Here is a 23961-nt window from a genome sequence, read left to right on the forward strand (position 1 = left end):
CCAGCTATTTCTAATGTAAACAGTTTTGTAAAAAGTCAAATCTTGTATTTATTATCTGGTAAGTGGGGTATAGGATAAAGGACCATTTATTCTCTAAAGGATTTACAATGTAATTATACATACAAGTTTTATACTTCAGAGAAAAGGTAAATATTTTTGTACTCCAATTTAGAATTTCGATCTTATACAAGATTGGATAGGCTTACAATTTGAACTTTAACAGTGTACAGCAGTTAGAGCTGTTAATCACAGCAGTGACTAAACAGGAATAAAATTATACCAGTCATTCTAAGCAGTAGTTTCTATTTTGCTGATCAGACCATAATTGGATCATTTGAGGGTACAAATTTCACCTGCTAAAACAAGCCAAGAGGCCATCTGAGCTATGCAAGAGAGAAGCTGTAAGTTAGTACACAGTTCAAATAAAACCAGAGACCAGGAGAGAATTTTTGTAAGCTGGCATAATTAAGTGTATAACAACCCTCCTCTCCCTTCCACCAAAAAACAAATGTTACTTACATTCATCATAAAATCCATAAATTCTATTAATGCTGGCACATTCATGGTTCCCTCTAAGAAGGAAAAAATTCTCAGGATATTTGATTTTGTAGGCCAATAAGAGACAAATTGTTTCTAAAGACTGTTTTCCTCTATCAACATAGTCACCAAGAAATAGATAGTTGCTTTCTGGTGGAAAACCTCCATATTCAAAGAGTCGAAGTAAGTCATAGTATTGTCCATGGATGTCACCTTAAAAACAAAGGCATTCATAAGTGGTACATAAGCGAGAACTTCACTTCAATTGCTGACTGACTTACTAGCCAAATAAAACTTGAGAAAAGTTGCATCTATTTCTGATATCTCATGTAAAGCTACATGCTGCCCATCATAGATGTCTGAAGAATCAAATTGTCTCTAGTCATAGTATGAAAATTATGCACATTCAGCAGTATACAGAGTCACTGAAGTTACATAACCCAGTACGTTGTGCTGAATGACCAAAGAATTGCTATCTAAGAATATTCATACATATTTTTTTAATACCTCAATCCAAAAGTTAAAGCTCTTTGAGCCCAATCCTGTAGTCTTTACTCAGGTAAACTCCCATTCGACTCCAATCTTTGCTTGAGAAAAGATTCTATGATCAAGACCCATTATTTTGGTCTTAATGCCTCCAGATGGCATCCATCTGCAGCTTTTCATTTCAGAATGCTGCATATGTAAGAATTAGAAGATCTCTCCCAGATATAAATCTTGAGTACCATTTATGGATGTGTTAAGAAAGTAACAAGATTATTTAAATCCTAGCTGCAAAGTTGGCTTGAAAGTGAATGCTACTTTCACTTCTGGTTTAGATTTCTTTTTTTAAAAACAGAGCATGCATAGCAATCATACTTATAAAGACTACTAGACTTTAAACCAGCTGTGCAGTTATAAGATATAATGAACAAATTACTCTAAATTGAGGTGATCTTTAGTCTTAGAAAAGGATTTAATAAAACGACCTAATTTAAGAACTATTTAAAAGAGTTACGTATTCTTACTGGAGTGGTTTCCATTTTGCCTTTCATCACAATATAAATTAGACAGGCTAGGAATCTATGCCCCAAATACCTTGCCTAGTACTACTGTGGGTCTCTGTTCTATCCCTAGATTCACTCAGGACTGTGCTAAGGGCAGGGCTTGCTTCATACAAGATCTTCTGTTCTGGGACTCCCCCCGCCCGGAAGTAGCCCATCCATCCTTTTTTGGTAGTCTAGTTTCAGCCAACTTATCTTTGTCATTGGGGTTTCAGCTCCTCATCCCCCACTTTTTTACTTCTGTATTTGCTATCCTCTTCATTACTATTCTTTAGATTAACTGGACATTGGTTTGTTTATGCCCTTATGCTACATACAGCCTTTTGTTTAAATCAGCTGATTACAATTGACGTTTTACATTAGTTCTATTTTAGTTACATTTAAGACACCTATTGATAGATATGTAAGAAACAAAATATTTCTGCAAAGATATTTCCAAGTTAACGCCTGTTCACTGAAAGTCAAGTGTCAACTGACCAATACACAGTAAGTCACAATACTTACCACATATTTTAAGTGGGGCTTCAAGTTCTAGTAGAATAGGCTGACTGAGAAAGATTTCTCTGGATTTCAAGCACAGTCCTCTAATTTCATTCTCTTGAAGTTGGACGTTTTTACCTGGTTTTGAACCCCTCACTGTGGGAAGTTAAAAACTGGTTAAATGAATCAAATGACTTGTTAAGTGCCAACCTGCCCCCAACCTCCAAGGTTGCAGTGCTGCTCAAGTTTAGTCTTGTCCCCCTGAGGAGGGAGCCATCCAGGCCAAATCTGTGAGAGTGGCATTGTGACTAGGTTTATGGGACTGTAGCACCACTCACTCAAATTTGGCCCAGACAGCCCTGTCATTATGAAACGTGTGGCTGGGCCAAACCTGAGTAGCACTGTGACTCCGTGCAGCATGTCACAATGCCCAGAGCAGAGAGCCCAGCCCAGCAGGACTGAAGCCTTTGAAGTCTATGCTGCAGGGAGAGCTCTGCGTTCCCCCAGTGTGCCCGTCCCCAAGCATTCTGGCTACCAAATTTTGATGATCACTTTGCAAAGCCGTAGTTTCATTCTGAACAAGACTGGTTCAAGATTACAAAGAATTGAATTGAATTTAATTTGAGAGGGAATCTACTCTACTCTTTTAGACAGCAGATCTTCTAGACTTTCCATTTGAGCTTTTGGGCTACCCGACTGATAGCAAGAGAAACTCTTAAGATCCTCACTGTAACACAAAAAACAACAAAAAATACAACGCACCATTGTTTTTCCTAGCTTTCACCCTAGCCCTTTTGGATTTGGGTTTCTCACTATCTTGTTTCTTACCACCGCCCCACATATCCCAGCCTCAGTTCTTTTCCTGCTTTTCCCCATCCTCTACCCATTCTGTTACTAACTGTTGGTATCATCAATATTCTCCTCAGCCCTTGTACCCCAACATTTCTGCATCCCCACAACTGGTTCCCTCCCAAGTCTGTCAATAATACCAGTACTTCAGTTTTTGAAGGGTGTTAAGAGGTTTTTTGTTTTTCTTTAAATTGTCTCCAACCTTTGCTAAATTGACAGTAAAAACCCCAACTCTGTTCTGAGTTAGCATGCTACCAGTGCAGCTTTCCCCTCAGTTTTACTGATCTCATCTCTCTCCCCTCTTTTGCCTCCCGGGGCTCTTTGCAAATGAGCATTAAAATGACACTATGATAGTAAGATCGCTCCTGCTAGGGATATGCCCTGTGCAGTAACAGCAGAGTGGAGACAATATTTGTCTCCTCCTTGCCCTATTAAATAGGAAAAAAAGGGTGTGTGTTGTAAATGTCCCTCTTAGGCAAAGTGTTTTACCTCAACAGTTGACTCATTACAGGCCCATCCCTCCAGATCTCAAATGGCAGTCCAGCGTGTCCTGGGGATTTTAATACCTTAAATCTAACAGTGGCAGTATCCAAGGCAGTGTCTTCACAAGAAAAGTTCACAAAAATCCCATCCACCATTCAAGCCAGCTCCATAGTGTTGATAAAGCTCAGGTGGTTTCTAAATTTTTAATCACCATTTTAGTCAGCAGGTTTAGCTAAAATATGAGAAGCCAGCAGAACTTGTCTATATTATTGCTCCCTTAGTTCAGCTGAACTAGTGAAAACTGTTGGGATCAACCCCCAAACATAATCAAGATCAAAGAGGTCTGAACTTCATGGATTAAAGCCCCAACTTCAGTAAATTAAAAGCTATCATCATTGGCTAGAATGGTAGTGGTGGGAGCTCAAAGACCTAACTTGCCAACTATAATTACAGCCCTGCACATATAAAAATTTATATCCGCGGAACCGCAAGACTCACGGTGAAAGGAACAGAACATGGGGCCACCACTCCCAGAAGCCAGCACCCCATGCCAGCAGCTCCTCCAGCATGGCTGAACCACCCCCAGCCCTGCCGCTATCCCTTCCACACAGTTGTCTGCATGTCCCATCTGGGGGGTGTGCGCACTGCTTGGACAGAAAGGTGAGACCAGTAACAGCTGCCGGTGGGCCTGGTGCCTGCCCCAATGGGCGAGGTTGGGGGCGTTAGAGTCACACTGGAGGAGCTGACAGTACAGGGCACTGGCCCCACATTCTGCTCCTTTCACTGCTGCAGTTCCATGGATACTGATTTATATCCACGGATACAAATTTGTATCTGCGCAAGGAGAGAGTTTGAATAAAAGAGGATCTTCACCTGGGCTGCAGCGTGGCCATAGAGAAGTGGGTTTTTAGTAATTGATGTCAAAGACCAATTACAATTCTGAGTTGTGAAGGCAGCTCTAGTAGTCTTCAAATGCTGCTCTCCTATGAGAGCATCTTTGATCACACACACTATATCTCAGTGGTGTTTCTGAGCAATCAGAGGCGCACCGAGAGAGTTATCTACATCCATTACATAGAGAAGGAAGTAGCTAGTAGCTCTGACAGTCTGCAGAAAAATACATCAGCTGGCAAATGGCCCAAGTTGTATATAATGCTGTCATACCAGGTAAAGTTGCAATGGTAGTAGCAATGACCTAGCCAATAGCATAGACACAGTTCCAGCATATGAGGCTTGCCTACACTTGTGGATTAGTAGTGTCAGTTGATGTCACAGGTACTATTTTTTCCTAGTGTAGACAAGGCTGCAGACTCACAAATCTAGTTTTTTGAAGTTTTGAAATTGAACTTCAGTTCAAATTACGAAGTGTGTTAACTATATGCAAATTAATTGCAGGTCAAAGGTGTAACATCACCACCACTCAAGGAATGCATGCTTCACTATCTGTAATATTGTATGCAGCGATGTTGTAGCTCTGTCAGTCCCCGATATTAGACACATAGGGCGGATGAGGTAATATCTTTCATTGGACCAACTTCTGTCTGAGACAAGCTTTTGAGTTTATACAGAACTCTTCTTCAGGTTGGGGAAACGTGTTTTTAATCTATTATATTTTGGACTGCCAAGGATCACCACATATACCTTCAGAGATCCAGTAACTACCTAAACACTAAGTCTTAAGAAATCTATAGCCAGACACTCAGATAACAGAGTATGATTGGAGGAGTAAGTCTGGGATAAAAACCGTAACACACACACACACCCCACCTACCTTACTTCAAAACAAGGACACTCCACAAGAGAAGTAGATCACATCATGGAACGGGCCACCCAAATATCCCAAGAGAACCTGCTTCACTACAGAAATAAAACCCACTTGGACAGCACACCCCTAGCTGTCACCTACCACTTGACACAAACTCATATGAGGCATGGAACTACAGCCCATAATTAAGGCTTCAATTTTGTCAGAGGTCAAGCAAGTCACAGAATCCATGACTTCCTCCGTGACTTCAGCCCCAGTGGTTGAGAGCTACAGGGTCCCAGGGCCTCCCACAGTGGCGGGGAGCTGTGAGATACCCTGGCAGCTCCCCTGCTGCCGCCACAGGGCAGGGGGAGCCTGAAGCGCTGAGTCCCCACAGGTGGTGGGGGCCCCAGAGCTCCCAGCTACCCTGCCCCTTCCCGTTTTATCATGGATATTTTTAGTAAAAGTCATGGACAGGTCATAGGCTTCCGTGAATTTCTCTTTACAGGGGTCCCCGGTGTACGTCAGGGTTGCATTCCTGAAAAGGGTGACTGACGCCAAAAAGAAGGATACCAGAAAATTTTTCTCCATAAGAAAGAATGGCCTGCCCCGCCTCCTCCTCCAAGCACACCCCGTACTCGCTCTTCCCCCTTCCTTTCCCAACATCACCTGAACGCTGCGGGAAGCACCCAAAGAAAAGCCATGCAAAAGGTGAAGCGACAGATATGCGGATCAGGACTGACTGAATCCGAACACGTTCCCCTATTGATGAGCGATGGATACGCGAAACGACAGGTGAGGGGGAAACGTATACCAGGGACCTCCTGGTATTGCCAGTGACCTGTCCAAGCCTTTATACTGCTTCTGAGGGGTGTGTGGAAAACGGTTCTATATTATAGTTTAAATAAATTATTACTCAGAGTTCTGTATGCCTAGTAAGGAATTTATTTGTCAAAAAACATTTCCTGAATCTTTTTTGTTGTCTGTATTGTTACAGGAATACTTGCTGACAGGTATTTTGAAATAAATTACCAAAAATAATTGAAACTGGTGTGATTATGTAGTGTTATTTTGACAAAAAAATACACAGAATTTTAAAATATTGTGCGCATCATTTTTAGGCACAGAATTCCCGCAGGTGTAGCTCTAGGTAAACTTGAAAGCATTCCTCTCTCACCAACAAAGTTGATCCAATAAAAGATCTGACCTCACCCACAGTGTCTCTAATATCCTGGGACCAATATGGCTATAACACTGCATATCTGTAATATCATCATGCATTGACATTACATGGCATTACTGGAATTGCCACTAAATTTCAAGTGTTCCATTAAAATGTTCAAAGCAAGTAATGAAGCATAGAAATATAAGTTAAATCTTCATTTCATAATAGTTTATTGTGCATGAAGCTACTCAGCCATATAGCAATTTTCTAAACACTTTCTGAGCTGAGCAAGTTGTCCAAAATGCCAAATATCCAGCAGCAACTAACAAATCTATAGAAAAAGTGATCAAAGTTAATTGCATTATAAGAGACACTAGAGAAAAATTAACATTTAAATATTAAAGTTAACCTTTGCTTTAAAGATTAACAAGTGTATGGGTTTATCTGTAATTTCTGTGGAGAGGAAACAGATTTAATCTTGCATTAGTCAGTCGTATTAGGTACCACGACACTGAAACCCTGAATCCCACATTTTAAAAAAGCAAGGAGATTAAATAGGCTTAGAATGAGCAAAATTATGCAGTCCACAGGCATTCCGTTATATTTGAAACTAGACCAACCAAAGATGGCACGAGTCTATTTTTGCTAGAAGTGATAATCTGAAACAGAAATCAGTATTAAACTTTCTGGGATTGTCCTGTAGATGTCCATGCCAGAATCTTGTTTTCATGTAAGAATAAGCAATTTCTAGTCCTTTGGATGCTGACAGTCTTGACAATATAAACTGATGGCTCTGTTTCCAGGGCACATTAAACTCATTGCCACAGAATGATAGAAGGAAAGAGAGAAGTGGGGAAATCTCTTGAAATTCAGTACTTTTTTTTTTTTTGCATGACTTTTGAAATGCTTTGATCCAAAGGTGTAACCAGGCCAGAGAACGGAAATTTTAGTTTTCTGTAGTCTTAATGACTCCTAAACTAGCTGATATGCATAATCTGCTTGAATTGCTGATGGAGATATGATACCTCTGTCCTGGTGTGTTGGAAAGGTACCTCCGGCTTCAGAAATATAAGATGGTCAGCAGGACTGCCTGTGGTGTGAGAAGTTGTCTATATTTTTGGAACAAGGATTCTCTCATCCACAATAAGAACTGGCCAGAGAAAGCAGCATATTCAGCCTGAATGAATCCTTAAGAGGCTGCTCTGAGGGATTCTCCAAATAGATCAGTCACACTAAAAGTCACAAATTATGTTACCATAATGATGTAAACTTCTGATTTTTCTTTGAACTTGAAGCAACATAAGGCAGCTTGGGCTGAGATCATGCAGGAAGATACCACCTGGCAGTTTGGCCATGTAATCACTTTTTTTTTCTTTTAGATGTGCTTGATAGTTTTGTACATATTAATTAATATTTTTCTAGAGGTACTGAAAGCACTATCTCTACATACAAGAACTGAAGTATTCTGGGATTGATAGTGGCTCAGGCTAAGGAGGATTCAGTTGAGAACAGAATAAAATAGTTCATCACAAGTACTAATTGCACCTGATATCTTTATGGATATATTTATGATGCTGTCTTATTCTCCAATGTCAATAAAATACATTGACAGATTCTTTCCTCTTTTAGACAGAGATTATCTTATAAAGAAGAAACTTGGATTAAGGCCTCTTGGTTTAGTTGTTTCTCTTAGCAAGACAATCTTCTCCATTGTGGGAGATATGAGAAATTATGGAGAAACTCTGTGGCCAGAATGAAAGATATAAGGGAAAGATGATAATCCTCTGGGTCCTGTGCTACACCCCAGCTTTTGAATAGTCCCTTGAAGGAATCCTTTCAGTGTGCCACGCCCCCAAGGGATCTTGCTCTTCCTTACAGGTAGGTGACTCAGTCTCCACACTTGAGACTGAGCCTCTGGACCCCAGCACTGTATCATATGTGAGCTCTGCTCAGCAAGTCCAACTGTGCCAGACTCCTGATCAGAGGCTTTTACACTCTTCAGGAACCAAAGCACCAGGCAGTCTTTTCAAAAGGCAGGAGGATTTATTAGTCAACTGAAACACAGCATCAGGAAGTCTTTACATTAGCATAGACAATCAAGGTTAAGACAGTCCATCCTGGCTAAGGTAGCATTCCATACAGCCAAGGAGACATGGAATCCATTTTTTTCCATCTCTCTGTCGTCCCAGGTGAGAGATTCCAAGTCTCTTCCAAAAGCCACACAGTCCTATCACCTCTTAGTCCTTTGTGTTCCTGCAGAGCCAGGTTGAGTTCACAAACTCCACTGCCTGCAGGAGTTTCACTGTTAGATGTTAACTGATCAGTTCTTGGTGCTCCCATTGTCTTCCCAGATCCTCCATGGATATGGGTCGGTGTCAGCCAGTCCTCTAATGACACATTCGTTCCACCACAGACAGTTATGTAAGAACCCCTCATGTCTCCTGATCTGTCCCAAAAGTAGCTTTTTAACCCTTTTATACCCCGAGTAGCAACCCCTAGTCAAGTAAGTTACTGCCAGGCACATAATTTATGAAAGTATTACAGAAAATTCCCACTTCACCAGATGTCAACATTCTAATGCATGTACTTTTCTAAGGCTGCCTGAATTGGAAGCCACCATCACCTCTACATAGATCTGCTGCTGACGCAACCCAGGGCCATCTTGAAGTCAAATCAGACAAATCAGAGGTTGAAGTCACAAGTCTAAAAGAGCTAGCCAGAAGCACTAGTCTATTGGCGCTTTCCATGACTCTAAATTGCAATGTGTGAAGATAGCTGTGGGGAGACAAACAGAACCAATGGTGCCTTTGGGACTGTTTTTCCCTTCATAATAACCTGCTACTACATGATTGACCTCTGAAGACATGAAGATTCATCACAGAAGCCTCAAGCTGTCATAAAAGAAAGACTGACAGGTTCCAACCACTCAAATTCCCAGAAGTTGAAGGGGAAAAAAATCTCACTCTAAAACCCTGGACAGTAGTCAGCAATGCTTGATTAGAGGGCTGTGCGCACAAAGGACAGAACTGCACCCTAAACAGAAAGGTCAGTGTGAGCACATTTTGTCATTGCTATCCCACTACTTCAATAAGAAGCAGTACAATTCTCTAATGAAGATGGCCCTATGATGATAAAAGCTGCAAGAATAGATTATGTCGCTCAGGAATAAGGTGTAGAGGGAGAATTGGAAGGGACTCATGGACCGAGTCCTTTATACATACATTACTACTCAAAATATTCTTTCAAACATGAAACCAAATTTCTTCTTGTCCTTAGATTAGGTTAAAAGTAACACTTACAGAGCCGACAGCTAAAAAAAATGCGGGACTCATGTTTTCTTTACCAAAGCTTGTGTAAGATCATATCTACACTACAAACATCTGCCAGAACAGTTATGTCAGTCAGGGATATGAGATGTAGGGATATGACACAGCTGTGCCAGCAATAGCCCCTTCTGTAATGCAGTTACATAAGCAAAAGCACAGTTCACCAGGGCTTTTACCAGCACAGCTATGTTGATCAGGGATCATCTTTCTTACACCAGCAAAACTGTGCTTCTGCCAATATACCTTATTTTGCTCTTATGGCAGAGTTGCTCTCTCCTCCAGTGGAGAAGTTACATCTCCTGCCAAAAGCAAGTTTTGCTAGCATAAGAGGTGTCCACACTAGTAACACGTTGCCAGTACAATATACCGGCACAGCTATAATGGCAAAGCACTTCATGTAGACATGGCCCAAGACGACTTGGTCTAACAGCAACAGTACAGTTCAATACTAGATTAAACGATCTTTCCTGAGTTTTAACATGGTATCCAATAGTAAACAAGTAAGGCCAAACTAAAGGCATTTGCAGATCATTCCTATGACAATTTTACACTTAATTTTGTATCAAGGGCAAAAAAGGGATAAATAACTTGCGAATGGTTAAAATTCAACTATTAGCTGACTGAGCAGCAGCTATGTTGAGGTGGCCATTTCAGATTCAGAACTGGAACTGAAAAGATACTCCTAGATGCTCGAGCCTCTATGGGTATGCGTACACAGCAATTAGACACCGGCTGACTCAGGCTCACAGAGCTTGGGCTAACTAGCTATTTAACTGTCACGCAGGTGTTTTGGATTGGGGTGCAACCCAAATTTTGGGACCCTCCCACCTCACAGGGTCCTAGAGCCCAAGTCAGCTGGCACAGGCCAGCTGTGGGTTTCTAATGCAGTGTAGGCAACCTAAGGGTATAGCTATACTGCAACATAAGCCCAGGATTAGCAGAACTTGAGTTAGCAGACCCTGGGTTTGTTAACCTAGGGCATGAGCATCTAAGCTCATTTTTAACCCCATGTTAGGAATCGCTGAAATGTGGATCCCAGCCTGAGGCTCCAGCATCTACACCATATCATGCAGGTCTAAGTCCAACCATCCATATCCCAGACCTCCTAATGTTATCCCAAAAAAACGTGGATGCTCTAGCCCTCTGTTCATGGTGCAATGTGGGAAAACTTGACTGCCCAACAAACTTGACTGTCCAGAGGACAAAGCGTCGGCCTGTGGAATACTTTTGGCAGACTCCTAGAGCATGAATCCAAGGGGAGGGGGTAGGGGAGGGGCATCTCCACTGCAGAACAGTAAGGTTTAAACTCTGGGTTCTGGCCTGACTCAGGCCCGGACCCTCCTCCCCCATGGGGTCCTGAGACCCTATATCTGAGCAATTTGTGTGCAGACAAAAAGGGGGTTAGGTTTGAGTCTGAGTTTGAACCCTGGGCTTACACTGCAGTGTATACATACCCCAAGGAGAGAAAATTCTAAGGCTATTAACTTTGATAAGACTAAAACTCACAGTAGCACCACCAAATTGAAAGTGTGTACTTCACATATGACTGAAGAACAAAATAGCATTTTGTGTAATATTTACTCAGACTGTTTAAGTAGTAATGTGCATTCACTGAGGTAGAGGTTATGAGGGGAGCCTGGGGGAACTGGGATTGTTTAGTCTGCGGAAGAGAAGAATGAGGGCGGATTTGATAGCTGCTTTCAACTACCTGAAAGGGGGTTCCAAAGAGTATGGATCTAGACTGTTTTCAGTGGTAGTAGATGACAGAACAAGGAGTAATGGTCTCAAGTTGCAGTGGGGGAGGTTTAGGTTGGATATTAGGGAAAAAAATTTCACTAGGAGGGTGGTGAAGCACTGGAATGGGTTACTTAGGGAAGTAGTGGAATCTTCTTCCTTTGAGGTTTTTAAGGTCAGGCTTGACAAAGCCCTGGCTGGGATGATTTAGTTGGGGATTGGTCCTGCTTCGAGCAGGGGGTTGGACTAGATGACCTCCTGAGGTACCTTCCAACCCTGATATTCTATGACTTGCTCATATCAGTGACAGTGGTAGAAATAAATGTTGGAAGACCTAGATTCTAAGTATCTAATTCTATAAGACATTGCTGTATCCCTGCAGAAGGATATCCATACTAAAGGGTATGACCCATTCCAAACTAGTGAGCACTCCTTGTTAATTAGGGACACCATGCGTCCCACATGCACCAGGCTTGCCCAATGAGCTTTGAAATAGGGTTACTTAAATAGCTTGTTTAATAAAATGCTCCTACAATTCTGTCAGCAGCATGGGATTTAAAAGAAAGCCAGAGAAGTCTCAGAACAAGCTGCCAGACCTGAGTGCAGTGAACTTTTAAAAAGACAGACGAGTTCATATTCAGCACGTAGCTGTTCAGACAGAAGTCAACATTTGTGCGCTCCTAAATGCTACAAGAACATGTCTCCAAGCCCATTTTCAACAACTTCACCACACTAGCTCCTTTGTGAAAAGAGGCTGACCATGGAGCAAACATGGAGACACCTCCACACAAACACTGTTGCAGTTTCAGTGATCACCACTACCACCTCAACTCACATCTCTGGCATTATGACCAGCTATGGGAGCACATGGGCAGTGGTTCTCCTTACAAGAACATGGTGGAGTGGCTGTATTTGTGAAAGACAACAATGATTGAACTTGGTGGCTTGTTTTGAGGAAGACTGCATTTCCACAACTGCATGAACCCTATAAGGATCTTCACAAAAACAAGGAAATGCTTGAAATGTTAGATGCAAGAGTATTTAGAACATATAGCTCAATTTTTTGAAAAACTATGAAAAATATTTGCATTTACTTCTAGAAAATGAAAGCCTTTTTACCTAAGGAAGAGTTAGGAAATAAGAATTCCATGTAATACTTTTCCTTTCCCACAAAAAGTTTTCTTCCCAAAGCATACCTCAGAGTGCTTTGTAAGGTTAAAACATTGATTAGTAAGTTATTATATATATTACAGTTGCACCTGGAGGCTCCAATCAGCATCAGGGCCCTATTGTGCTAAGTACTGTACAAACATAGTAAGAAACAGTGCATGCCCTGAACACCTTCTAAACAGACAAAACATGGGAGAGCAGTATTATACATTCAAGCAGAAGGGTGGGAACAAGGCACAGAGAGGGTAAATGACTTGCCCAAGGTCACACAGGAAGTATGTAATAGGAGGCTGGGTTCAATTCCTGGCTCTAAGTCCCAGCCCAATGCACTAACCGCTAGAAAATGCTTCCTTAAACTTTTGGTTAGGTAGGAATGAGTGGATGCAGTGTTAATAGGCCGGGGGTGTGGGGTGGGGAGGAATTTTTTTTTTTTTAAATCAAATTATTTGCTTTAGGAAAAAGGCAAAAAACTTTATAAACACTGCCTAGGCAACCCTCCCACCCAAGGCCTCCCTTTCTAAGGCCCAGGAAATCCTCTTTCCCTATTTATAGAGATCAATGGATGTCTCCCCAAACAAACATGTAAGAGGTATTATTACAAGGAACAGAAATCTGGGTGTAGAAAGTGTGCATATCTGATTTGGAGTCTTTCTGAAGACTTTCATGTATTAGCCAGGATCTCAGCACTCACGCTCTTGCGCTCTCAAGATTTTCAGAAACAGATGGTTTATGATAGGTTTAGGAGCCTACCCTTAGATACCCATTTAAGATCTTGGTCAGCTATTTTAACATGTCAGTTAATCCTTTTTTCTGTGATTGTTTTCTTTTCTTTTGCCACCTCAGTAAGTTGAGCAAGTTTCAATCTCATTTTCAAGACATTATATTATTGTGGAGTCCAGCTGCATGAATAACCAATTTCTCAGTTTGCTGACCATTCCATAAAATTTAAAAACGCATTTTAAGTCAACCCAAAGCAATGTTTGGGTTTCTCAGCAAATGAAAGAGTAAAAAGATTTGTTCCAGGTCAAATTAAATGTTTTGTTCAAAAAAAGCAATGTTTCATTTAATCGTTAAGGTGTTTGGCTTTTTAAAATAAAACAAGTACGTTTTGAATCAAAAAATTGTTGCATTTGATTTAGAAAGCATCAACACAAACTACCAAGTTCCATTTTTGATCAGCACCTACTTTTATACTGTATATAATAAGGGTAGTGTGATGCACTAAATGCTGGAAGCAGTTAGAAGGCTCAAGTTATAAAAACAAAATATCAGAAGTGCACAAAGACTGGTATTTCAAAGCCATGCTCCAGCTTTGAAAACCCTGGAATATCTTGATTAAAAATCTCTGGCCCCAAGAATGGGAGTTTAGCCATTTCCTAGAACCCCTTTTCATGGCTATCTGATCACTACTGACTCTTCCTAGTGTAGGGGTCATTCTCTCAGAGGCATCTTTCCTAGCATACTGTTCTTGTAACTAACACTTTTAATTTTACCAACAGGCAAATGCAATCTTGAAGCGGCCATTCCACAAGCTGACTGCTGCTGACTACATCTCCTTTCTTATTCTTATACAGCTGATATATGCTCAGGTATTGCTACACACATTTTTGTACATCTCATTCTATTACTATGGGGAATTTTAAGAAACTTCATTCTTCTGCACAGTGTTCCTGTTACTTACTCCCCACTTCAAGTCTCGTTCTTCTATCAATGTATGCTGTGAAAATTACTGGAATATTCTGCAAATGGGAATAAGCAGAAAAAGTATATAAACTCTCAGTGCCCTCAGGACAAGGGAAGAGAAAGGGAGCGCCAATTACAGGCAGAGTTATCACTAAGTATTGTATTTTCATTGAATTGTTCTTTAAGGTTGCGACCAGTCGAATGGCTTTGTATTATAAGAGTTTGAGGAATAAAGGAAGGGTCAAATATTTACATTACAATGAGGAAAGTTTAAAGTATGTCTGCAAGTCTTTAAAATCCAATCATACAGATTCATTTTTTAAAGTGTCAGCTACTTTGAAATGTGGTCTCCATGAAACTACTCAACTGTGGGTGTACAATTTATTGAAACATTGTACTCAGCATAGTTATCAATGGTTTGTTCACGAACTGTAGAGCAGCGAATCTAGTAGGGCACCACAGGGTTCAGTTCTGGGTCCAGCATTATTCAATATTTTCATTAATGGCTTAGATAATAGAAAGTATGCTTCTAAAATCTGTGGATGACATCAAGCTGAGAGGGTTTGCATGCGCTTTGGAGGAAAGGATTAGAATTCAAAAAGATCTTGATGATCTGGAGAATTGGTCTGAAATCAGTAAGAAGAAATTTAAGACGGACAAGTGAACCACTTGCACAAGGAAGGAAAAAAACTACAAAAGGGGGAATAACTGGTTAAGTAGTAGTACTGCTGAAAAGGATCTGGGGGTTATATTGGATCAAGACAGTTTAAGTCAGTGTCATGCAGAGGCAAAAAAGGTTAATATTCCAAAGTGTATCTATAGAAGTGTTCGCAAAAAGAAAAGGAGTATTTGTGGCACCTTAGAGACTAACCAATTTATTTGAGCATAAGCTTTCGTGAGCTACAGCTCACTTCATCGGATGCATACTGTGGAAAGTGTAGAAGATCTTTTTATTTATCTTATAAATAAAAGATAAATAAAAAGATCTTCTACACTTTCCACAGTATGCATCCGATGAAGTGAGCTGTAGCTCACGAAAGCTTATGCTCAAATAAATTGGTTAGTCTCTAAGGTGCCACAAGTACTCCTTCTCTTTTTGCGAATACAGACTAACTCAGCTGTTACTCTGAAACCTATAGAAATGTTGTATGTAAAACACAGGTGGCATTTGTCCCAATCTGTTCAACACTGGAGAAGCCTCAGCGGGAGTATTGTGTCCAATTCTGGGACCCCCTTTAGGAAAGATGTGGACGACCTCAAGTGACTCCAGAAGAGAGCAACAAAAATGACAAAAGATTTAGAAAACCTGCACTATGAGGAAGGTTAAAAAACTGGGGTATGTTTACTCTTGAGAAAAGAAGGGGGATGGGAATGGACCCAATAAGTGTCTTCAAATATGTTAAGGGCTGTTACAAAAAGAAGACTGATCAATTGTTCTGCAAGTTCACCGAAGGTAAGACAAGGCCTTAATCTGCAGCAAGGGAGATGTAGGTTAGATATTAGGAAAATTTTTCTAAGCAAGCATAGTCAAACTCTACAATAGCATTCCAAGGAAGGTTGTGGAATCCCCATCACTGGAGGTTTGTAAGAACAGGTTAGACATAAATCTTTCAGGTTTACTTGGTGCTGCCTCAGCACAGAGGGCTGGACTTGATGACTGAGGTCCCTCCCTTCCAGCCCCACATTTCTATGGGTCCATGAACATGGGATTAGATTATTACCCCTTTTTAAAAAACAAAAATAAAGTATAAGCAACTTTTTTTTAAACTGTCTTTAAAAATTTCAGCCCAAGAACTACAAATAATTTGCACTGAAATTAACCATAATCTGTTTAGATTTAAGTTTATTAATTTAACTCATTTCACACTGAATCTTTCCTAGGTATCATATTAATGGGACATTTCAAATGGGTATTAAGAGTTGGACAAATCATATTTCTCTTTTACACATGAATCCATGTTTTGTCAACTGTAGTTCTTTCCTTTATATTTTGACGTTAAAAGTTATAGGTAACTGCACAATCACTACATTCAATTTCTACACTCTAAATTTTTAACATAACTTATCCTTTTCATGAAAGTTCAATTACATTAACATTCTATTATTAAAACAAAGTAATTTACTCTTCACCATTTAATCACTTCATTCTGATTGGACAATGAAAATAGATTTTCTGGTTAGTTTCACTTTGAGTCTCCGGCAAAGAGAGTACAAGACTAAAAAGTATGTTATAAATACGGAAGCAATGTTTAAATCCCAACACCTTCTCATTGATTTGAAGTGTTTCACAAGGAAATTTCCACTGATATTAGGTTTTGTTAGCTCCAAATTATCTGTCTAGATGCTTAAAATTTTATTAGCAAAACATTTAGAATGACTATTACCTACAAATGCAGGAGTATGTCGTTTCTAAGGACAGGTGTATTGAAATACAAGATAGCTCTAAAGATTAAGCCTTCACTAAAGAGTTTTAAGATTCGGTTTGAGAGATGTCCAGTTACGAAAAGATTTTTTTTTTGGTAATGTGCTAGTCCATCAGAGCAAACTTTTAATCAATGGAGAACTCAGTCTGAACTGTTATTCATTTGAGGGGAATTTGATTGAGATATAATTATATGACGTTATGCAACAGTTTCAGACATATGCATAAAGAAAAGGAGGACTTGTGGCACCTTAGAGACTAACAAATTTATTTGAGCAGAAGCTTTCGTGAGCTACAGCTCACTTCATCGGATGCATCCGATTTGTTAGTCTCTAAGGTGCCACAAGTCCTCCTTTTCTTTATGCAGATACAGACTAACATGGGTCCTACTCTGAAACCTAAAATAGCATGGTGGGTTTTACATGTTATTTCCCTTTTAAGCTACACAAATCACATCTTAACACTTCTATTCAAAACACAGCTATTTACTTGAATGCAAGAATGGATCTTTGGCCTTCGTTTGTAAAAAATGGTATTAAATGCAGAAGGCTACATTAATCCAATATCATTGAGATTTAAAACAAAGTTTTTACTCCACATAGCCACTGACTGCTACAGCTCATATTAAAATAGGAGTAAATATATAATACACTAAATACATATAAAGGGGCAGAACTAGCTGATGTGGGAACGCTGTTAATATTTGTAACTAGTGTCATGAGTGATTTAAATCTAGAAAAACAATACCTGCCCCAAGCAGTTTAAAATCCTCTCTTGAATTTCTTGATTTTATATAAAGTTTCCATGTTGAAGCTTTGGCGTTTAATCAATGCAACACTAGTTAATATTGCTAATTTTTGAAGTGACAAATACAGTGACTTGGCCATATCCTTTGAGTACCTTGTTAGTTAGTTCTTTAAAGTCCTATTTATGTAGTATTTCAAGTAGGGCTGTTGATTAATCGCAGTTAACTCACGTGATTAATTCAAAAAATGTAATCGCAATTAATCTCTGTGACATAGCAGGGAGTGGGGAATATTGACCTGGGAATGTTGCAGGGGAGTTTTACTGGGACTGTCTGCACTGGGGATGGGAGACTTTCCCTGAGAGAAGATACCTGAGCATGTAACATGAGAGCCCAGGATGGGGGTTGGGGCCATGTGACACCTTCTGCCCTGGAAACTGGACAAAGGCTGGAGGAGGAACTACGGGGAGGGGGTGCAAGACGGCTGGAGGGGGTTTCAGTTTGGAGCTGGCTGTGGAAACGGAGGGAGCCCCAATACTGGGGTCTGAACTCCCTGCCCCCCAGAAGAAATTGACTGAGGGGTCCTGGTTGTACCTACAAGCTCTGTTTGGGACTGTGTTCCTGTCATCCAATAAATCTTCTATTTTACTGGCTGGCTGAGTGTCACGGTGAATTGCAGGTTAATTCAAAAGATGAATCGCAATTAATCGTACTGCAAAACAGTAGAATATTAATTGAAATGTATTACGTTTGGATGGTTTTTAAAAATATATTAATATCAATTATTACACAGAATAAAGTGTACACTGCTCACTTTATTACAAATATTTACATTGTAACAATGATGAAAAGAAATAGTATGAAGTGAACTGAAAAATACAAGTACTGTAGTGCAATCTCTTTTTTTTGTTACATAACTGCCCTCAAAAACAACAACGCAAAACTTTAGCGCCTACAAGTCCACTCAGTCCTATTCTTGTTCAGCGAATTGCGAAGACAAACCAGTTTGTTTACATTTATAGGAGATAATGCTGCCCACTTATTTACAATGTCACCAGAAAGTGAGAACAGGCATTTGCATGGGACTTTTGTAGCTGGCATTGCAAGATGTTTACATGCCAGGTATGCTAAACTTTCGTATGCCCTTTCATGCTTCAGCCACCATGCCAGAGGACATGCTTCCATGCATCTGATGAAGTGAGCTGTAGCTCACGAAAGCTTAAATGCTCAAATAAATTTGTTAGTCTCTACGGTGCCACAAGTACTCCTTTTCTTTTTGCGGATACAGACTAATACTGCTGCTACTCTGAAACCTTCCATGCTGATGACGCTCATTAAAAAAAAAAGCATCAATTAAAGTTGTGACTGAAGTCCTTGGAGGAGAATTGTATGTCTCCGGCTGTTTTACCCGCACTCTGCTACATATTTCATGTTATAGTAGTCTCAGATGACAACTTAGCACGTGTTGTTCATTTTAAGAACATTTTCACTGCAGATCTGACGAAACACGAAGAAGATACCAATGTGAGATTTCTAAAGATAGCCACAGCACTTGACCCAAGGTTTAAGAATCCGAAAACCTTCCAAAACCTGAGAGGGATGAGGTGCGTGGAGCATGCTTTCAGAAGTCTTAAAAGAGCAACACTCCGATGCAGAAACTACAGAACCCAAACAACAAGAAAAAAGAAAATCAACCTTCTGCTGGTGGCATCCTGACACAGATTACGAAAATGAACATGCGTCAGTCTGCACTGCTTTGGATTGTTATCAAGCAGAACCAGTCATCAGCATGGATGCAGGTCCTCTGGAATGGTGGATGAAACATGAAGGGACATATTTACGTGCCAGATGTGCTAAAGATTCATATCTTGCAATTTTCAGAGTAACAGCCGTGCGTGTTAGTCTGTATTCGCAAAAAGAAAAGGAGGACTTGTAGCACCTTAGAGGCTAACCAATTTATTTGAGCATAAGCTTTCGTGAGCTACAGCTCACTTAATCGGATGCATACATCTTGCAATGCTGACTGCAACAGTGCCACGCGAATGCCTGTTCTCATTTTCAGGTAACATTGTGAACAGGAACCAGGCACCATTATCTCCTGCAAACATAAACAAACTTGTCTGTCCAACCGATTGGCTGAACAAGAAATAGGACTGAGTGGACTAGTAGGCTCTAAAGTTTTACATTGTTTCATTTTTGAATGCAGTTATTTTTTGTACATAATTCTACATTTGTAAATTCAACTTTCATGACAGATTGCAGTACAGTACTTGTATTTTTTCAGGTGAACTGAAAAATACTATTTATTTTGTTTTTTTACAGTGAAAATACTTGTAATCAAAAATAATATAAAGTGAGCACTGTACACTTTGTATTCTGTGTTATAATTGAAATAAACATATTTGGAAACTTAGAAAACATCCAAAAATATTTAAATAAATGGTATTCTGTTATTGTTTAACAGTGCGATTAATCACAATGTTTTTAATCACTTGACAACCCTAATTTCAAGACAGCAACCTTCACATTCCCACCCAATCCCAAAAAGTCTTAGACAGCAAATAAGCATTATATAAAATATCAAATACATCTTACTACTTGTTCTACCTTTTAACATTTCAACTACTTTTTCTTGTTAAAGAACTTTGACATATTTATGTTCTTTTCCTGGAAAATACTATTGATAGTTATGCTATAGCAAGGCAAACAATAACAGTAAGTAGCCACTATACAAACAACTTTTAAACTCTATTAAACACCAAACGCACTGAAACAAGGAGCTGACACCTGCAAAAAGCAGCAATTTTTCATGAACACTTCTGCCTAAACTTGTCAAAGACATGCAAAAAAAATTTTTTTTCCTTCAACACCCCCTAACAAGAGAGACAAGCGCTCTGTCTCTCTATATATAAGCAGCACAATCACAAACCAAATCCACTGGATTTGTAAATTCTAATAGTTTCTATAGCAGCAAAATTGTCCCTTTGCCCTGGCCTTTCATTATCCAGGTCAAAGAAATCTCACAAAAAGGAAGAGATTAAAGGCATTTATCTACTATCTGGCTCAACAAAGTCCTAGATTACTTTGTGCCAAATGGGAAAAAAATTAAAACCCGGCCAAGCTCTTCCAGGGTAAATCCAGACTTATGAGTGCATAGACAGACTTGAGACAGGCTGGATAAATCCAGTTTTCTTCTTTAAATAAATTATTTTGCTTTCTATTCCAAGGAGAATATCCACTGGCTACTTCACAACCTTGTACCTTTGCCAAAGAAAAACAAACCATTTTAATCAGATGCTGACCAAATAAAAAAAAATGAAACCCACCACAAACCCCCATATTTATTTAGAAAAGACTAGACACTGGGTGCACCTCCCTATCTCCCAAAGCATTACAGATGGACAGAACAAACCATTTCAATAAAATGGCATTTACAAGTGCAAAAGCAGCCCACTTCCACTTTAAAAAAATCAAATATGAGGCTGTATAAACTAAAACTCATAATTACACACCCAAAGTCAGAGGTTTGTATTCCTACAAACAACAGATTACAATGTTCTAATTAAAAATGATAACCTTTCCCACCTGAAGAACCACACAGAAAATCCCACAGATTATTCTGAAAAGGCTATTACAACAGGCTCAATCTCTGTCCTTTAGACCAAAAAGGTTTTCAACCTTTTTCCTTCTGAGCCCCCCGGCTATAAAAACTCCATGGCCCACTTGTGCCACAACAACGGTTTTTCTGCATATAAAAGCCAGGGCATACGTTAGTGGGGTAGCAAGCAGGGCAACCGCCCACAGCCCCGTGCCACAGGGGAAGCCACAAAGCTAAGTTGCTTTGGCTTCAGCCCTGGATGGCGGGGCTCCGGGGTTCAGCCCCACGCGGCTGGGCTTCGGGTTTCTGCCCCGGACTCGAGAAACTCTAATGCCGGCCCTGCTTGGTGGATCCCCTGAAACCTGGCCGTGGCCCCCCCAGGAGGTTGAGAACCACTGCTTTAGACAGAGACAAGCTGCAGCCCCCCGGTAACTGCCCAGCCAAGCATTCATCTACTGCGCATGTGTGCGGGGGGCAGGATACTGGACATTCAGCTTCTGAACCTCTCCCTCCTCCCCCCAATCGCCCCCCGGTTGGGAATGGGGCGGGGGGAGGGGAAGCGCACCGCAGCGCCGCTCAGGACACCGGCCGGCGCTGAAGGAAACCCCCGGCGTGACCACGCAGAGGCCGGCCAGAGGGGGCGAGACGGCAGGGCGGGCGAAGCCGGGAGGTCACGGGGGCACGGGCGAAGCGCCGCTCCGCTGCGGCCAGCCCTGTTGGAGGGGGGGCCCGGCACGGGCGAGCGGCGCGTATGGGGCAGGGCCCCCTCACCGCCCCGGCTGCCCCCGCCCTCGGACACACCGCGCCGGCCCCTGCCTTCGCGCCGAGCCCGGCCGCCCGCCCCCCTGCCGCGCGCCGCCCCCAGGCTCCAGCCCCACCGGACCCTCCCTCGGCTGCAGCCGGCGGGGCCGAGGGCACCCCCTCAGGGACCCCCCGCCGCTCTCCCGCCCGCCGTGCTTAACCCCAGACCCCGCTCCGCCGCCAGGACCCCCCGCTCCCTCACCCTCCAGCAGCCGTTGGATGATGCTGTCGATATTGAGCTTGTCTATATCCGCCATCGCCTCTCAGCGGCAATGCGGGCCCCGCAGCTCCCGCGCCCGAGTCGCCCGCCTCTCCCTGCTGCCCGCCGGCCCGGCGCTCGCCTGCCTCCCGCCGCCGCTCTCAGCAGCGACCCAGCACCGAACAAAATGGCCGCCGTCCCCTCTCAGGAAGCATTGGTGGCGCACGAACACTAAGTGCAACGGCACGGCGGACGGGAACGCTTTATAGGCAGAGCGCGAAGAGAGAGTTCGCTTTACTAGCGTCCCGCGCTCGCGAAATCCTTCCGCCGCGAGGGGGCGGGAGCAGGGACATAGATCCGACCGGAGCTTTAAAGCCGGCATGTGCCCGCCGCATTGCAAGGGGGGGTGGTGTGTTCAGAAAGCCGCTCGCAGCCAGCGCCCCCAGACGTGCAAGTCTGGCTCCCTAATCGACTAGATCAAGCCAAAAAGAGCGAAGATTATTGTTAATGGCAATCCTGAATAACTAATAGCAATAATAATTGTCGATCCATAGATATAATACACAGACCTAATTAATATTAATCGTAATTTGCCATTGATAACTGTGCTAACTGAAAAATGATCAATAACTATTTCAAGTGATAATTGTGTTATTAATATATCATATTTTGAGACTATTTGCTCTATTGCTTAAAGGTGCCCACTTTTTGCTTTTAAACAGACCTGACCAGCCACTTAGGACATCTGGCTTTACCCTGGAAAACAACTGTCTGACAACCACAGATGTGGGGAGTTTGTTGAAGAAACGTGGTCTGTTGAGCACAGACTAGAGCTTCCGGAGATTGAAGTCCTGGTCCTGCAAGGTGCCCGACAGGAATAAACCCTTATACCCAAATGGAGCTCCCAGTGTCTTCAGCAGGGCCCTACGCAGGTTCACGGCTCCCACTGTGCAGAGCATATTGCACAACTGGGTCCACAGATTCTATTCCTGACTTTGACAATGACTCACCGTTTAGTGTTGGGGAAGTCAATTTCTCTGTTTCTCAAATGCTTATCCTCCAAGGAACTCCATGTGGGTGTAGGGGTTTGGCCATGAGCCTCCCATAGCACAACTGGAGTCTCAGTTGCTCCATCAATAAAATGGGGTAAATCATACTGACCTACCTCCCAGATGTGATCTGAAACTTACTTCAGTAATGGCCCCGATCCTGCCAATACTTTCTGCAGATGAGTAACTATGCATGCGAGTCTCCCTGGGCCTGTAGTTATTTCCAGGATGTTTGTTAAGTGCTTTGAAATTCTTGGAGGAAGGCACAAGAAATGAGCATATCCTTTAAAAAATATTTTATTATTGTAATCCATATTTAAAATTATTTTATTCTACATGTAGTAGAAACACATTGGAGGCAAAGTCAAAAACAATTAAAATCAGCTGAGTTTCTGACAAATTAAATTGCATTGGTAGTGAGATGGTCTGTGCTGGCTTTTACTATTGCTCACTGCTTTGCATCTATGCCTGAATATTGTTTAATGGGTTTATTTACTCCTAGTTTAATTTGCAGGGATGTCTCTGCCAACCCAGTTTCCTCCTCCCCTCTCCAAAATAAATTGCTTCCACTGTACACATGCTGGATTCTTTACACAGCAGTTATATAATAATCATAACAACTCATTATCATGGTGGGGCCAGAGCAAAGTTCAAGCTGATCATGGTGATGAAGCAGGAAACTTGCAGTCTCAGCACATTTTAGAGCCAATAATGAAGAAGCAGTTGAAAGGAGATAGATGTAGAGACCATAGGTAACCACAGGCATTTGCTGATTACAAAATGCACCTTCAAAATTTAGCTCTGGAGTGAATGTCTATTCTAATGGGTACCCCAGAGTCAAATGCTAATCTCAGAACACCCGTGTAAATCCAAAGTAACCCCACACTGATGTAAATCTGAAGTAACTTTATTGTCTTCAGTGTGACTGAGATC

The 23961-nt window shown here is 41.5% G+C and overlaps 1 protein-coding gene across 1 annotated transcript in view; it reads right to left on the minus strand.

Moving 5' to 3' along the window:
• Positions 1 to 22214, minus strand: part of PPP1CC (protein phosphatase 1 catalytic subunit gamma) — a 32038-nt gene extending 9824 nt beyond the window's left edge. The window contains exons 1-3 of the mRNA XM_073312763.2: positions 21983 to 22214; positions 2085 to 2216; positions 520 to 750 (exon numbers count right to left, since the gene is read on the minus strand). Coding sequence (XP_073168864.1) covers positions 520 to 750; positions 2085 to 2216; positions 21983 to 22037 — 418 coding nt within the window. The 5' untranslated portion in view covers positions 22038 to 22214. The remainder of the gene's footprint in view (positions 1 to 519; positions 751 to 2084; positions 2217 to 21982) is intronic.
• Between the last annotated feature and the right edge of the window lie 1747 nt (positions 22215 to 23961).

The sequence above is a fragment of the Lepidochelys kempii genome, chromosome 15 (genome assembly GCF_965140285.1).
Source record: "Lepidochelys kempii isolate rLepKem1 chromosome 15, rLepKem1.hap1, whole genome shotgun sequence".
In the NCBI taxonomy this organism is placed as follows: domain Eukaryota; kingdom Metazoa; phylum Chordata; order Testudines; family Cheloniidae; genus Lepidochelys; species Lepidochelys kempii.